Source organism: Sapajus apella, unplaced genomic scaffold (assembly GCF_009761245.1).
Source record: "Sapajus apella isolate SASKATOON/1434 unplaced genomic scaffold, GSC_monkey_1.0 scaffold133, whole genome shotgun sequence".
NCBI classification, from domain to species: domain Eukaryota; kingdom Metazoa; phylum Chordata; class Mammalia; order Primates; family Cebidae; genus Sapajus; species Sapajus apella.
Genome location: NW_022437073.1, coordinates 96,987 through 113,171, shown reverse-complemented (window position 1 = coordinate 113,171; position 16,185 = coordinate 96,987). Strand labels below are relative to the sequence as shown.

Genomic DNA, 16,185 nt, shown 5'->3' with positions numbered 1-16,185 from the left:
CTGGGAAATTATTTAGAACAGCAAGTCTGGAATCTAACTTACCATATATGGAGTAGCAGGAAATTAAGAAAAACCAGATGAGGATAGATTCTCAGTAGTGAATACTGAATGGCATGACAAAGAGTTCTGAATTTATTTATATATTAAGATAAGGAGCAATAAAAAGTTTTCAGGGGAAGAAGAATGATAGGGTTAAAACACGTTTTAAGAAGTTGAATGTAGCCTCATTGTATAGTAGCTATGGAAGGGAGAGAAAATGAAGAGGATAATCAGTTAGGCCACCGTACAACTCATGCATATGGCCATGAGAGCTTGAATGAGAAGTAGCAGAGGGCTTGGATGTCAGTTAGCAAGGAGTTAGAACTGCCAGAACTTGGCAACTGATGACATAGAGTTGAGGAAAAGGAAAGTGTCAAATGGAATGCAAGGCTCTTATGCTTAGGTAACTGATGATAGCAGAATGATGCATAGAAATAGGAGTATCAGGAGAAGGAAGATTTTGGGAAAAAAGATGATGGATTCACCAAGTTGGAGGTGTCCTTGGGCCAAATAGTTAGAATAATCTGCTAGGCAGTTGGAATGTTGGGGGGAGAGAGATGAAGAATCAGAGCTAAAGATAAAGATGTGGGAGTTTTGGAAGGGATAGATAAGAGCATGATGGGAGACATTTTTTATGAAAAGAAAAGGAGGCTAAGGACAGAGCCTCTCTGAAGCACCTACATTGGGTACAGGAGAAGGGGAACCCACATGGAAGTTTATTTTGGGGCATTTTGATATATTTGTAATAGGACTTGGTGAATTTGGCCGCATGACTGAAAGGAGCAATAAGCAAACACGTGTTATTTCAAATAAACAGATTGTGGGGAGCACAAAGGACAACCACTGAGTCATGATATTGCAAGCTGTGAGAGATTTAGTGAGCCTGTGATACAAATACTTCATTTTACATGTAAGAGTTCGAAACCTGAAGAGGTTAAGTGACCTGCTTTAGAAAGGTATTTAGTAGCAGGGCCAAGACCAGTAAGAAGATCTTAATTTTCGGTCCTGGGTTCTTTGTACTTCTCACTACCTCTACAAAAGAAAAGCATGGTTGTGGGCATTTAGGCAAGGATAAAAGTAAAGTAAAGAAAACAGAAGTAAAAGAAAATAAAGAAAAATAGAAGCTATCATACTACCTGACCAGAAAGAGGGTATAGGTAGTTTTTCTAAACCAAGTGAAACAATTGGAAGAGGCAAGTTAGAGCAATAATGAAAGAATTAAAATAGTTGAATGTTTTCAGATTCATTTTGCTAGAAGCCGATAATCTTATAACTTCATGGTTAGCTTTGCTGATATTTTCATTGCTTAAGGTCTGAAAAGAATGCTAGTGGAAGCTGCTTATTTGAATGTAAGTTTTACCAACAGTGCAGAGCTGGTGGTGTGCAAATAATGGTAGCTTTGAAAAAAACAGATGTGCTAACAATATTCTTAGAAAAGAACCTAGGGCATAATTAGAAGTTTACCAGATTTCAGTAAAAGTAGATTTCAACAATTCTTGAAAAATATTCTTTAAAAAATTCTTGAAAATGGAGCAAAAATTTCCAGAGGGAAGATAGATTATAAGGCATGAGCAATTTATGAATGGAAACATGGACTCACAATTAAAAATGATGTCAGGTAAGAAGAAAAGAGAACTACTTAAAAAAAAATGAAACCAAATCATTTAATATCACTGAATGTTTCCCAATAAGCTCGCACAACCAAGAATAAAGATAAGACGGTGGTACCTATTTGTAATAGTAAATAAGGTAAAAATTCAGGGTGATGTGAAGATGCGAAACATGAAAATACTGAGATTACAAAAAGTGTGTGTGTGTGTGTGTGTGTGTGTGTTATGCTGAGAACAAAAAGATAAAGGCAACAAGATGACTGCCGAGATATGTAGTGTAATATTAAAATGACAGAGATAAAATACTATTCCTTTTCTACTTTACAGTACTTTCATATTTTTGATTAAGGAGAATAATCTTGATCCTCGAAAGGGTAGAACAAAAATTCCTAAAGGGAAATTAAAGCCGAAGAGGAAATACAACATCGAAGGCAGAGCTGCTTTAGTCTTCAGTCTCTGATATGTTTCATTTCAGGGGATAGAAAAATTTACAGACATGACAGAAAAGTATTGTTAAGTAACCTCCTTGGAATCTTGGATGAAGTGAAGATACCAGAAGACTGAAAGTGGCAAATGACCCAATTTTTTGAAGAGACAAAGAGGTGAATGATGAATATTTAAAAGACTGGTGCAATTACTGATTGATCCCTAGCAAAGTGAGTGAATTGCATCTAGACGAGGAATGTGGTATTTAGACAAGGAATAGGGCTAGGTGGTGGCAGTTCTTTACTAAAAGCATTTAAAACTCACACTATTTTTATTGCTTGATTATTTCAAGACCTGCAGATAATGAAGATTAAGATGGTTTTAATAATAGCTAACATTTATTAAGAGATTTTTATGTGTTGAGAGCTACTTAAAACATATAAATGTATAAACTTATTTAATCTTCTTCAAATGTTAACAGGGTAGGGATCCTGTTTATACTCATTATGTTGGTGAAAAAACAATAAATGAAGATATCTATATCATGAGAATGCAGTATATCTTGGTTTCAGCATGGCTTTTGACTGATTCTTACTTTATTCTTTTTGAAATTTGTGGAAACACGAACAGAAAGGAATATTTATTTGAAGGTGGCTGTCTTAAAATTTTTCAACCAATGCTTTGTAAGAAGAGAAATATTATAGAAAACTAAAACTAAACCCAACAAGCAATATACATAAATATGTTGTAGTAACTTTGTGAATCAGAATTTCTAGGATGCAGTGGGGATAGGCTAGAAGTTTTATGTTAAAAAAACACTTCTAGTGACTTTCATAGTCAGCTGGATTTGGAAATGAATGCAATAAAAGTTGATCAAATCAAGATTTCGAAGCATCTTGGGTGATAGGGATTATGGGCCCAAATGAATGATTAATTTTTATTATTAAGTGGAATAAACAAAACTTCCTAGGATATGTTAATTGTAGAATATTTGGTAAATTTAGAAATTTAAAAATACATAAAAATAACTCAGACTTCTACTACTTTAGAAATAACTACTGTCAATGATTTGGTGTACTTTATTTCAAACTTTTTCAACATACCCAAACCACGAATAAACATGCTTACACAAACACACATGTAAAAACCAAACAAAGAGGCCCATACACATAGTTTTGTTTTTGACTTTTTGTGCTTAATATTATGTCATGAGCATTTCCCATGTAATTAAAAATTAATTTTAAATTTCAATTAAAAATTCAAAAAATTAAATTTTATTCAAAATATAATTTGCTTAATCATTCCTCCTTTTTCTGCCTTTTAGGTTGTTTTGAATCTTTTACTATCATTAGTAATTTTGTGATAAAGTTTCTTGTATGTAAATTTTAGGCCACTTTCCTCTGATTATTTCCTGAGTTTAAGTTCCTAGAAGTTAGTTACTGAGCCAAAGGATATGAATGTTTTCAAAATTATTGATGCAGATTGCTAAAATGATTTAATAAAAAGTTTCAACTTATATTTTCACAGAAGTGTCTATTATCTCACTCTTACTAATTATAAATTTTATAACTAAAAAATACTTTTGCAATTTGAATAGTACTAAATAGTATTTTGGTGGTGTTTTCATGAGATGTAGGAGATTAATGTGGTCAAATATTATTAATGATTTTCTTGGTTATTTGTATTTATCTTTTTTTAAAAAAATGCCTGTTTGTGATGTCAACCCGTTTTTCTGTGAAGCCCAATATTAACTTATCAATTTGTAAAAGCTATTTAAATGAAGGATTATAACTTTGTTTGCCATATTAGATGTAAATACTTTTCTTATTTTTAGTTTTAATATTTAAAATTTTTTTAATTTTTATTTATTTATTTTTTTGAGACTGAGTCTTGCTCTATTACCTAGGCTGGAGTGCAGTGGTGTGCTCTTGGCTCACTGCAACCTCCACCTCTCAGGTTCAAGTGATTCTCATGCCTCAGCCTCCTGAGTAGCTGGGATTACAGGCACCCACCACCACACACAACTAAGTTTTGTACTTTTAGTAGAGATGGGGTTTCACCATGTTGGCCAGGCTAGTCTAAAATTCCTGACCTCAAGTGATCCTCCTGCCTTGGCCTCCCAAAGTACTAGGATTACAGGTGTGAGCCACTGTTCACAACCTCTTATTTGCTTTTAAGTTCTACGCTGTCTTTAGAAGCACTGAATTTTTTTTTTCTATTGGTTTGATGTTTCTAACATCGTTTATCCTGTAAGGCTCAGTAATCATTCATCCGTATTTTCTTTTAATAAATAACTATAATTTAGCTGAATTTATTTTGATTCATTATAGATGCTGAGGATCTAGTTGTTTTTCTAAATTTTTAACTATGTATCCAAAGTTTTATCAAATAATTATTTCCTATTGACTTAGAATAAAATTTTTATTACTTACTAATTTTTAAAAATGTATATTAGGGTCTGGTTCCAGGTTATCTATATAGTTTCTTTATTGATTCTAGTACCAATACTGCATAGTTTAGATCATTTAACAATTAGATACATTCAAGTTTTCCTTTATTGCTCTTATCAAAAATGTCTTGATTAATAACCATAGTTTATTTTTCTAGTTGGACTTTGGAATTGTTCTGTTAAATTCCAATAGAAACAAAATTGAAAACCCAACTAATTCCTTATTTATCCCCCAAATCAGAGAAATCAACCAACCAAGCAACCCACCAAGCAAACAAAAGAACTACACACCCTGATGAAATTTAAAAAGTTACTCTTAGTGATCACTATCCAGAGATAATCAGAGATTTGGTCATGTTATATTAGATTTATATCTGCATAATTTGCCAGAGTTCATATAAAACTAGAATAGAAAATCAAACACCACATGTTCTCACTCATAGGTGGGTGTTGAACAATGAGAACACATGGACACAGGGAGGGGAGCATCACACACTGGAGTCTGTTGGGGGGAAATAGGGGAGGGACAGCAGTGGGTGGGGAGTTGGGGAGAGATAGCATTGGGAGAAATGCCAGATATAGGTGAAGGAGAGGAAGGCAGCAAATCACGCTGCCATGTGTGTACCTATTGCAACAATCTTGCATGTTCTTCACATGTACCCCAAAACCTAAAATGCAATAAAAAAAACTGGTACTATTTTTACATGTTTAGTAATATAAATTGACCACATCAACAATGATGAGAATACTTCCTTAGAGATATTGATTGAAATTGTATTAAAATAAATTTGGAAGTATATGATAATTTTTCTGTTTTAAAACTGCACTTTCAGGAAATGTGTGTATCTCTGGTCACGTATAGTATGTTACTTAGTAAAGTTTTGTTATATAAATATTGCACATTTCCTTGGTACATATAAAATATAAATATTTCTTCATATAAATATGGCATACTTCCTTCCTAGTATTATTTTTAAATTTTAACATTTTGAAATGTTGTAGCTATTAAGGATGGGAAATTTTCACATTATATTTTCTGACTGATTTTTGTTTTTCAGAAAGCTACTGCTCTTTATATATTCATTGTGTATCTGGCTTCCTAACTGAGCTTTGAAGTCAATTCTTACTCTAAACTTTAGAGACACTGAAGGTGAGAATTAGAGTTCATTAACTTTCTCAAGTCGTGATTGATTGAGAGGTGGAACTTGTGTTAAACCTGATTTTCTACAATTCCAGGGGTGATGCTTTTTTATCTTTTGTTTTTATTATTTTCTTTCTTATTGGTTTCCAAAGATGTCAGTAGAAATATAATTTCCCAAATAAGGGACATTATAGCACCAAGGGGCTCTATGCTTATCAGAGTTCTGATCATCTCTTAGCACCAACTTTTAACAGTTACACTGACATTTTGGAGAGTGCCTACAATGAGTCTGTGATATGAAGAATGATTGAAATGCAGAAAACAAAGCTGTATAGCTTTGGTGGCAGGAGTCATGATGATTGGGTGGAAGTTAAAGGCAACCAGATTCTGGTACATTGTGTCAGAACTCTTAGAGAGCTGTTCTCCAATGGAATAGGGTGTCTTTAGGGGTGTTGATCAACCTGATATTAAAGTACTCAAGGAAAGGCTGGGTGAGCAGCTCTTGAGCATGGTGGAAAGAGAGTGAGGACGTGGATAAAGAAGTTTCTACATTTTCTTGTGTTCCTGCAATTACATCTGCATCTAGCTTTGAAATATCCTAATTCCTAAATTAGCCATGGGAATTGGGCATGGTTCACTACTATTTATGGGGAGAACTAAAAAGCACAAATTTTCTAAACCTCATTTTATCAAATAATTGTAGTTATCTTTCTCAACCTTATCACACACTCTAACAGATCTCTAAACAGAATCCAGCTTGTGTTTTACTCTTTTATTCCTTTGTCTACCCTTTCTTGTTTGTTCTAACAAATAGTGACAAAACCAAACCAAACCAGGATAAACAACAAACTCAAAACAAACCCCTGAATAAATCAAGGGGTGATGGTAAACTTGGCCAGGTCTTCAGTGAAAAAAAATCTGTCAGCAGGCCAGACAATCATTAGCTTTCACCCCTTCTCAGCCTGATTGTATTTGTTCATTCATTCATTCACTCACTCAGGACGGTTTTTTTGTTTTGTTTTTTTTTGGTGCTCCAGCTAGGTTGAGCTTGTTGTTGAGGCAACTGTGAAAGATGCAAGGATGTCTTTGCCTTGAGAATTCCTGGCTGGAGGGAAGAGACTATGTAAAGAAAGTGGATGGGGAGGAGGGCAGAGGTAAAAGTGGCCTGAACTATTAGGTGCTCTGAAAAATGATTTTGATTCTGTTCCAACCCTCTTAAAACAAATACTTCTGAAATGACACCACAGTCTCTTCTTGCCCACTTCTATTCCTTCAGAATGGGGAAGGTTGGAGGGGACTGCAGAGGTAGAGAACTGTTTTGGGTTAGAACATGTGGCTAAGCAAAGCAGAACCTCCGTAGTTTCTTCTCTTGGCTCCACTTCAAACTGTACTAATAAGAGTGAAAAACAGAAATCTGAGGAAGTCCCGTTCTGTTCTGTTCTGTTTTTTTTTTTTTTTTTTTGAGATGGAGTCTGGCTCTGTTGCCCAGGCTGGAGTGCAGCGATGCTATCACGGCTCACTGCAAACTCTGCCTCCCAGGTTCAAGAGATTCTTGTGCCTCAGACTCCTAGGTAGCTGAGATTACAGTTGTGGACCACCATGCCCAGCTAATTTTTCTATTTTTAGTAGAGACTGTGTTTCACCATGTTGGCCAGGCTGATTTTGAACTCCTGGCCTCAAGTGATCTGCCCGCCTCAGCCTCCCAAAGTGCTGGGATTATAGGAATGCGTTACCATGCCTGGCCAGAAATCTGAGGAATTCCTGAACAGGGGTGAGGGGTATGATTTCGATGTTCATGAACATTTATCATGATGGGCTATGGTCAGAGAATTTGATGAGCACAAGAATGGATTCAAGTTCCAACATTTGACTAATTCCTTAACTTTTCTTGGCCTAGGTTTTTCACTACAAAATGGGGATGATAACATATGATTTTGAAAATACTCATAAGACTACTTGGATGAATGAGATAAAATGGATGCGACAGTTTTATTTTTCTAAGGCCTAAATGCTATGTAAGAATAGGCACTGTTGTTATTGTTAGAAATGTCAGAATTCTTTTTCTTAGGAGATGTCCTTTTTATTCCAGAGTTGTTAGCATATTTGATTAGGAATAGCTGTTGTAGCCCATTTTGCTATGTTACATCATTGTGTACCAATCACTGATGCATTTAATACATTGAAAACTTGACGCTTAGGACAGAAGCTAGTTTTGATTTTCATTCAGAACTTCTGAGGATAACCTAGCTCTATGTCTTGAGTGGCTTGACTGAATCTTCTCAGTCCCTAGGATTTAATGTAAAAACTATAAGTATAGATCTCACTCAAACTGCTTTGATGACGTTTTAGGAAAGTATGGATGCCACAGGGTCCTGGGTGAGGGAACTTCTTAAGGCAGTAAATTTTCATGGAGTCTCTTCCCAAAATGACATTACTATCATTTAAATGAAGTAAAATATTCTTATTTCATTTTAAGAGATGAAAGGGAGTTTGAGACTGTAGATTGAAAAGTAGAAGTCCTGTTGCAGTTTTAGCACTGAACTGTGCTGCATTTGTTTATACTCTGGTTAGTCTTAGATACTTATTCTCTAATTTGTTTTAATGACAGTTTTCTAAGAAGCAGCTCTTCCTTTCAACCATCCAGTAATGTTCAGAAAGTTCACGGGATCTTTGTCAGTAGAGGATTTAGGAAAGTAGCATTATCATTCTATTGCACAGCAGAAAAACCTTCCCCAGTTATCAAAAGCAGTTTCCTTAATGAGCTATCAAAATTATTATACCTCATCACGTGGTCTCCTTTATGGGTGAGCTATTATGTTTGGCAAAAAAGCTTGGCATACCACATTTGTTTGAAGAAATCTTTCCCTCTGGAAGAAACATGTAATCTTGGTACAGCACTGTGGAAAATTGTGCAGAGGTTTCATTGTTGAATATTCTGGCATGGGACTTCATTATTTAGAAGATTGCTACATCTTCCTGTACCATCCTCATGTGAATGTCTTTGGAAGCTCATGACAAATTAAAAGTTGTTCTTGTAACTATGTCTTAATCATGAGGTATGTTGGTTAATAATGGGGCATTATGCATTCTTTGGCCACTAGTACTTTAAGAAGTCCTTAGAACTCTAAATAACACAATGATCAAAACACATGTTAAGATATACCTTTGTTAAAGACCCAGGCTCGTTTGCACTTGTTTTTACTCTCTAATTTGTTCAGATTGAGTGAATAAGGAAAAATACATATGGCCAGTCTGGAATACAGAAGCAGGGCTGACTTCTTGGGTTTGTGACCTGCGAAGTCACCCAGGGCATCATGCTCAGAAGGGTCTAGCACTTAGAAAGCTCTTTTGTCGCCATCTTGAAATTTTGAATAGCTTTTGAACAAGGGCCAGCAATTCCATTGTGTTTTGGTCCCCACAAATCACACAGCAGGTCTCGCTTTTGGGTCATTAACTGTCTTACTGATTGCTAGAAGGTCCCCGATATTGACAAAAAAGGGAACAAGATGAGGTAGAGTGCCCAGTGACACCTGTAACAGGGACTATGTGCTAAAGAAATAACTAGAACCCATCTGTGTTCATGTTATTGTTTTAATATTGATCTTTGTACTTTGGAGATTTGTTTTACATAAAGAACTCCATGCCTCTTAAATTCCTACATTTACAAGTCAAGAAAAATTTATTTGGGTATTTGGGAGTGGAAAGCAGTAGGGAGTGGATCCGGGGAAATGTGAGAGCTCCTTATTTTTTATTTTTATTTTTTGCTCATGAGCAGCTTTGGCCGGCAAAATCTGGCTCTGTTGCTCAAATTCCAGTGTCAGGACTTTACATGGCTCCTTTCCAAATGGAGGCAGTCCTAGGCAGGTGCTTGTACTTGTGATTATTTTTATTGTTTAACTTTTGACAGAACTCACCTCCTTCACGTCTAGGCTCAAACATCACACTCTTTGTGAAGCCCACCCTGACCACTCTACTTAAACTCACAAAAGCACTCCCATCCCCACTCCTCACACTTCAGATTCCCCTTATTTTCACTTCTTTTCATTTAAATGCACAAGGCTTGGTGCACAGTAGGTGCCTAATAACCATTAATTGAATAAAGGCATGAGAGACTGTGTTGGTAACACACATTCCTTACAGTTAAAGGTAAGTCTGAATGAGAATAAACATGTCAGCTTTCTTCTTACTCTCTTTTACTCAGTGGACTCTGTTCTCTGAAACAGGATTCTAGTTCTTAAAATTCCTCTGAGTTCATCCTTCAAATAGAACTGAGTCTATGATCACAAGACAGTTTAAGATCTAGCTTTCCAGGTTGAGCATATCCGTATTTGTAATGATATTTTCCAATGTTGCTGTGGGCAGGGAGGTAAGAAAATGTATTAGCTGTGGAGGAGATGTCAAGAATATATGGAATGTTACTCATCCTAAGGGGATCTTTGTGTTTCTGAGGAGAGACCCCTGGGCCTTTTCATTGTTCTTCAGTGTGGACCACGTTCACTTTCAGAGAGGAACTCTGCAGGGATAACTCTGTTAGTGATACCTTCAGTCCTTCATCTTATGCTTCTCAAGAATGCTGGAGCCATTGGTATCCTCAGTTCCAGTATTGTTAAAGGTGAATTTCAAGTTATTAGTCTATTTCAAAATACGATTGAGTTCCAATTAGCTCTCTTTTTGTATAAAAATCAGCTATCTGTTAAAGTGTGTACTGACTTGGAAAGGGCCTCAAGAGACATTTTAAAGATCAAATATAATATTTAATTAATCTTAAGCAACCCTGTTTTTAAGTTATAGTTGAAGACTGAACTTTTAGGCAAAGGGGTACTTTGACCATTAATTTAGTAAGGGAAGAGTTGGTGCATGGAAGAACATGAAAGTAATTGTGTAAAATAGAATCTACATTTGGTACACCTAAACTGAAGCACCTACCCTTGAACAACTGTTTCCGTGTACTTTCATAATTTTGCCCTTATTCTCTTTAAATCTTTGAGAAGATATCTGACTAATCTAAAATTCAATTTGCTGATCTGATATGAGAAATGAATGGTATCACTATAGTAATTTAGTTTTCAATTTGAGAGCCTAAGTGTCACATTTCAACTACTTAATATGTTTAATCTTTTTTTTCTTTTTTAAGTGGAAAAGAAAAAGACTGGCACTTGGATCTTGGTTCTGTCAAATTCTAGGCATATACATTTAATTTTTCAATTCTTTGCAGTGAAAATAATAACTTTTTAGGCACTTGAAACCAGGTAGAATAAATACAACTGTGAAGATTATTTCATTTCATAGCCAGGAATTAGACAAACAAATTTTAATATAAAAATCAAATGAATCCTAGAGTGTAAATTTTTTTTTTTTTTTTGCTTCCAGAGTGAGGTCTATGTGTTGCTATGTCTGGGTGCATTGGGCAATTACCCTCTGATTTCGTTCTTGAAGTATAAAAAAAATTTCTCTGTGGGTAAATAGGAGGAAGAAGCTGAAATGAGAAGATATTCTCTGAGTTTTAGTCTAGGTTGGAGATTCTGAGGCTTCAGTACTTCCAAAAATGAAATAGTTCTTGCAAACTCTCTGCATACTCTGCAGTTTTATTTTCCTAAGGAGACAGAGAGTAGCTGAGGTGGCTTCCTGGGCAAAGCAAGGGCGAAGGCAGGGAAAGCTGGCATGTCCCAGGGCGTCCAAGAGGGAGGAGAGTTGATGTGTTGTTTCCATGGACACACCACTGCTCCACTTTTCCTCTAGGTGGTGACAAATGTGACTGGATTTAGCCTGGTGAGGTGTAGGCTGGTTTATGAGAAATTTGTTCCCATAAACTTTTTCCAATTTTTCCCTACAACCTTTATAGAAGTATATTACTTCCAAGCTAGAATTACTTGTGATCTTACTTTGGAGATTAGTTTAGTCCTTTCTAATGGGATATATTTAGGCTGATGGAATAATCCAAATTTTTTTAATCATCAAAAAAGCATACATCTGTATATTCAGGAACCTACTTATTCTCTTAATGGCTTTTAACACATTATGATGATTTTCCGTCTCTCTTTGCACTTGGAACCTTCAGTGACTAAGATTCCTAGCGTTAGGAATAGCTGTATGCAGCCATATCTTTGGAACATGTGCGACTTTGGTAAGAGTTATAAGGTGCATGGGAGGGAAAAAGGGCTTGAGCAAGGGTGTCCCCCAAGGGAAAGAGGAACATCCAGATCAAGGGTCTACTTGTGTATTTCAGTTCGTTAATCAGGAGATATAAGCATTAGAAATAGTGGAGCTTGTGATCACACAACTCACGCAGTCTAATAAAGTAACCTTTAGACAACAGCTGTAATGCAAAAGGCCCATGCCAAAAACAACAGAGCAGAGCCGAGTTCCTGTTCCTTAAAGCAGGACAGCTGAGATGGTGGCTGAGTTTAACAACAAAAAAAGAACAAAACAAACAGTCCTGACCAAGGTCTTCTGAAGAGAGGAAGATATAATCATTAGAAGCTAGACATTTAACAAAGCATTGTTTTATGGAAAAGTGCCAACCTTATCAATAGACTTCTGGTGTCTTACCATTGGCTACGAAGACATTTCAATTTACTGAATGTTTTCTGGGTGAAACTAAGACATTGTATCCATTGAGTAAAAAAATCTAAATTAGGATTAGCATAATTAGTTGTGCAATGAGAATTTGAAGAACAACAACAAAAAATCCCTGATCTAGCATCAGTTTTTAAAAAGTACTAATTTTTTTCCTACACCTAATGTCAGTGGCAGAAAATGTTGAGAAATTGGGAATTGCTTTCCAAAGATCTTTTTTATTTCCTTAAAACAATTATATCAAAAGTTGTAGCTAAGGATAAATGATTGTGACACAGATTTCCAAGTTACTGCCAAATACAGGGTTTTATAAAATTAAAGCTGGATTATTTAAGAAAAGTTATTTATATCTTGCTTTGACTTTTTCCATAACAAACATAAAAAATGCACGAATTTTCTTCTCGGTATTAACAAAATATTTTCCAAATCCACTGCATGCACTGCATTCCTTTATCAGGATCTTATTCAGTTTGTGACTCTGCTGGAAACTGATATCTTAGAATTAATCTGATACGTGCTTTTACCTACTTTTCTCTTGTTTAACGCTTAAATTACGTATACTAACATTCATTTTAATTATCTTAGGTTTTCTGGAACATACTACCACACTACAAATAAATAGTTTCAGGTGTTTTTAAAATTTCTTTTTCTCTCTATCTTTAAAAGAAATTCTAACTTTTTGATGCATTCATGGCTTTAAAAAGTTTCCAAGTTGGAGATCTGGTTTTTGATCTAATGCCTGTCAAATGGACATGTAGGGAAAAACTGCATTTCTAAGGCACACAGAGTGTGAAAGATAGTTAATCACACTGCCTTAACAGCTTTTGATTGTTGTTTAAAATGCAGGCACAGCCTTTTTGAAAATCAAGAACATTTGCCCTGCCCTCAGGTTCTGAAGCCCAAGAATTACAGAGGGTCATAAGGGTTAAGAGAGAAACAGAGACATGTCCATGAAGGCTGACAGTTCTGTATTTCCACTTACGAGGCTCAGCGACAGGGGCAGCCGGCCACTGTCTGCCTTCCTCTAAGCAACCACCTTAATGAGTTGTAGCTGTATGCAGACTTACTGTGATGGCCTGGAGTCTTCCCTTCACCAGCTCAGCTTCTTCCATCCTAGAAGTCAAGGACAGGCAGACGGGGAAGAAAGTCCAAAGCGACCATAAATCAAGGAGCCTCCTGGGGGAGAGGAGCGGGGGTGAGAGAAGAGAAGAGAAATCCGCTCTTTGTGCCAGTAGAGAAATGGAGAAATTCCCGACTTGTCAGGAGCGTCTCCGAGCAGATGCACAGATCAGGCCAGACAGACACATGTAATGAGGGTGTGCTGGGGAGGCAGACGCTGAGGCTGCTGGCATGAGTTGACTGACAAGTTTGAACGGCAGCGGCACAAGCCCTTTTCCTTCAGGAGCTGCCAGCTCTTTGTTGTAATGTGCACAGTTAGCAAGGCACATTTTCTTATTAACTGTTCCTTACCCAATTCATTGTTTTCCAGGAGTGGCACAGACAGCCAACACACTGAGTGTTTAATCAGTCTCTGCTCTAGCAACACACAGCTATCCCCGGATGTGTGGGTCTGTGTGTATTTGTACAAAGCTCGTTAACTTGCTCTCTAGCTCTAGGGAGAGAGCCTTACCTTGATTGAGGCAGAAGTGCCAAGTCACTTGTTTGCCTTTCTTCCACTGATTGGCTTTAGATAATAAGAGAACAATCTATAGTTACTTTAAACTTCATGTAGTGGTAAATTTACATTGGTTTGTTCTCCCCCTTCTACCCCCACCCCCAACTCTGCTCAGCAATTTGTTGCCAACTTTGGCATCTTGAGGTCATGGAGAAATTGAAGGTGTTAATGTGACTATATTAAGAAGTTGGCCCACCAAGGTGTTTAGGGTGGCTTAAACACAAGTGCTACCTTTTGTTATTGCTTGACTTGGATTTCTATGGAATGTAGTTCTTTCTTGGACGATGTTCAGAAGTGACACTCTCGGCTTTCAGGAAGGTGCCCATTTTGACCTTAGCAGTTACGCAAGAGAAAGGAGTGAGCCTTTGAAAATGTGATGAGACATTCTGTAACTGCCTGCAGCCCGGCACTGTGTGGATATTCCCCCACCCTTTAGAAAAAGGCAGGCAAGCCCAGTAAGACTCTTAGGTCAAAGCAGAGGCTGGGAAGCTGTACAATTGGCTCTGTCTGTTTTCTTTCCCCTGCCGGTTCTTTAATTAAATTTTGCTGAAGTAAATCCTAATTACCAACTACCTTATTATTGTGTGTTTGAATGCTATTAAGCACTTTCATATCAACATTCAGCTGAAGAGGTTAAAAGGACAACTCAAACATTGAACATATGGTTTAATTTCCTTTGCCGTTTTGATATTAGTAATGATAATAGCTAATATTTGTTGGATTCTGTCTATAGGCAAAAGCATACTTGCAAAGTGTCGAGAGATAAGTCCTATAATCCCTACTTAAAAAATGAGTAAACAGGCTCAGAGAGGTAATTTGCCATCTAGCTAGTAAGTAGCAAAGCCAGGATTGGAACTCCAGCTGCCTGACTGTGTAACTGTCATTCATCCAGGACTGCCCAAGGACACAGGGCAAGGTGAGGCGCAGGCTGAAGGTTAAGTCGGTCTTTATGAGAAGGGTTTGGGCCCCCAGCCTCCTCCTCAATCTAGCTCCTGGAACACTACAGCTGGGTGTAAGAGCCTCAGGCAGAACGGTGTGGGAATGTCTTCTGAAGAAACTTACTGGCCCTACTGAGGTTTCCCCACATTGTCAGTTGGAGTTCCCCAACCACAGAGCCCTCATCCCAAGCCAGTCACTATAAGGTGATACCCATGTTTTAAGAGTCTGAAATTATAGTTGAGAATAGTTTGTCCTTGCTCATACATCATCAGAAGGGATATTTTGGGAGACCAGAGAATAGGAGGATTGTTTGGATGTGGGCCAAGTTTGATTACTATTGGATGGATATTTAACCTTAAAAGAAAAATCAAACCTTCAAAACTTGCGATTTTGTTTATTTGTACATCCTGGCTGAAATTAAAGACAAGAGAGCTGTAGCGATAAATATCTCAGTTGGAATTGCATATTTGCTGCCCAGAACAAGTGGGCAGTCATCCAATTATTAATCTGGATCTTTTCCTAAAAACAATTTACCCTCAAATCTCATTTCTGCTAGAGGAAAACCTAAGAGTTTGCTATTGGAGGGGAAGACGAGAAAAAAAGAGGATCAGGGAATTTAGGAGGGAGCAGAGTTGCAACAACTGATTGGTATCATCATGTGGGTAGTAGGCAGAAAAGGCAGGAGCTGGGAAGATCTGGGGGACCTGGGTGGAATCCTGGAGCCAGAGCTCTGGTGGCCTTGACAATCTCCCTTGGACTGCACTACAGGTTAGGCAGTTTCCACTCCACTTTCCCTCCCTCTCTCTTCCACCTGGCCTCCTAGACATGCCCAGCCCCAATCTTTCTGCCTATCTTCCCATGTTCTCTCTTGCAGTCATTTCTCCTGGTAAAATTCTGTACATTTAACTCATCTTGGCATTTGTTTCTCATAGGATCCAGAATAACATAATCACTTCCGCATTTACTGTATTTTGTTTACTTAATCTTTTATTGTCTACCAGAATGTAAGTTCCAGGAGAGGAGAAATTTTGTTTATCCGTGTATCCCAAACACTAACACAGTGCCTGACACATCAGAGGTTCTCAATAAATATGTGCAGAATGAATAACAAATGCTTAAAAAATATTAGCAATTATGAGGATTGTCAACTAAACGAATGAATAAACACATGATGAGACCAATCAGTTGTCAGCAACCAGAGTGGTCCAGTGTCTCTCAGTAATGTTATCATTCTTGCCATGCTCAAACATTGGCTGGGAGTTGCCCCTGGGAAGCATAGCCTTGAAGCAAACATAGGAATGGATTTGAGAGTGAAACAGCTGGGATTCTT

At 37.1% G+C, this 16,185-nt stretch overlaps 1 protein-coding gene across 2 annotated transcripts in view; it reads right to left on the bottom strand.

Moving 5' to 3' along the window:
* Positions 1 to 14,099, bottom strand: part of PALMD (palmdelphin) — a 50,480-nt gene extending 36,381 nt beyond the window's left edge. The window contains exons 1-2 of one of the 2 annotated variants that reach the window (XM_032262926.1): positions 13,872 to 14,099; positions 13,309 to 13,417 (exon numbers count right to left, since the gene is read on the bottom strand). In XM_032262926.1, coding sequence (XP_032118817.1) covers positions 13,309 to 13,353 — 45 coding nt within the window. In that variant the 5' untranslated portion in view covers positions 13,354 to 13,417; positions 13,872 to 14,099. Of the gene's footprint in view, positions 1 to 13,308; positions 13,418 to 13,711; positions 13,829 to 13,871 lie in introns of those variants that run through there. The other variant, XM_032262927.1, reaches the window with a different exon arrangement.
* Positions 14,100 to 16,185: the final 2,086 nt, after the last annotated feature.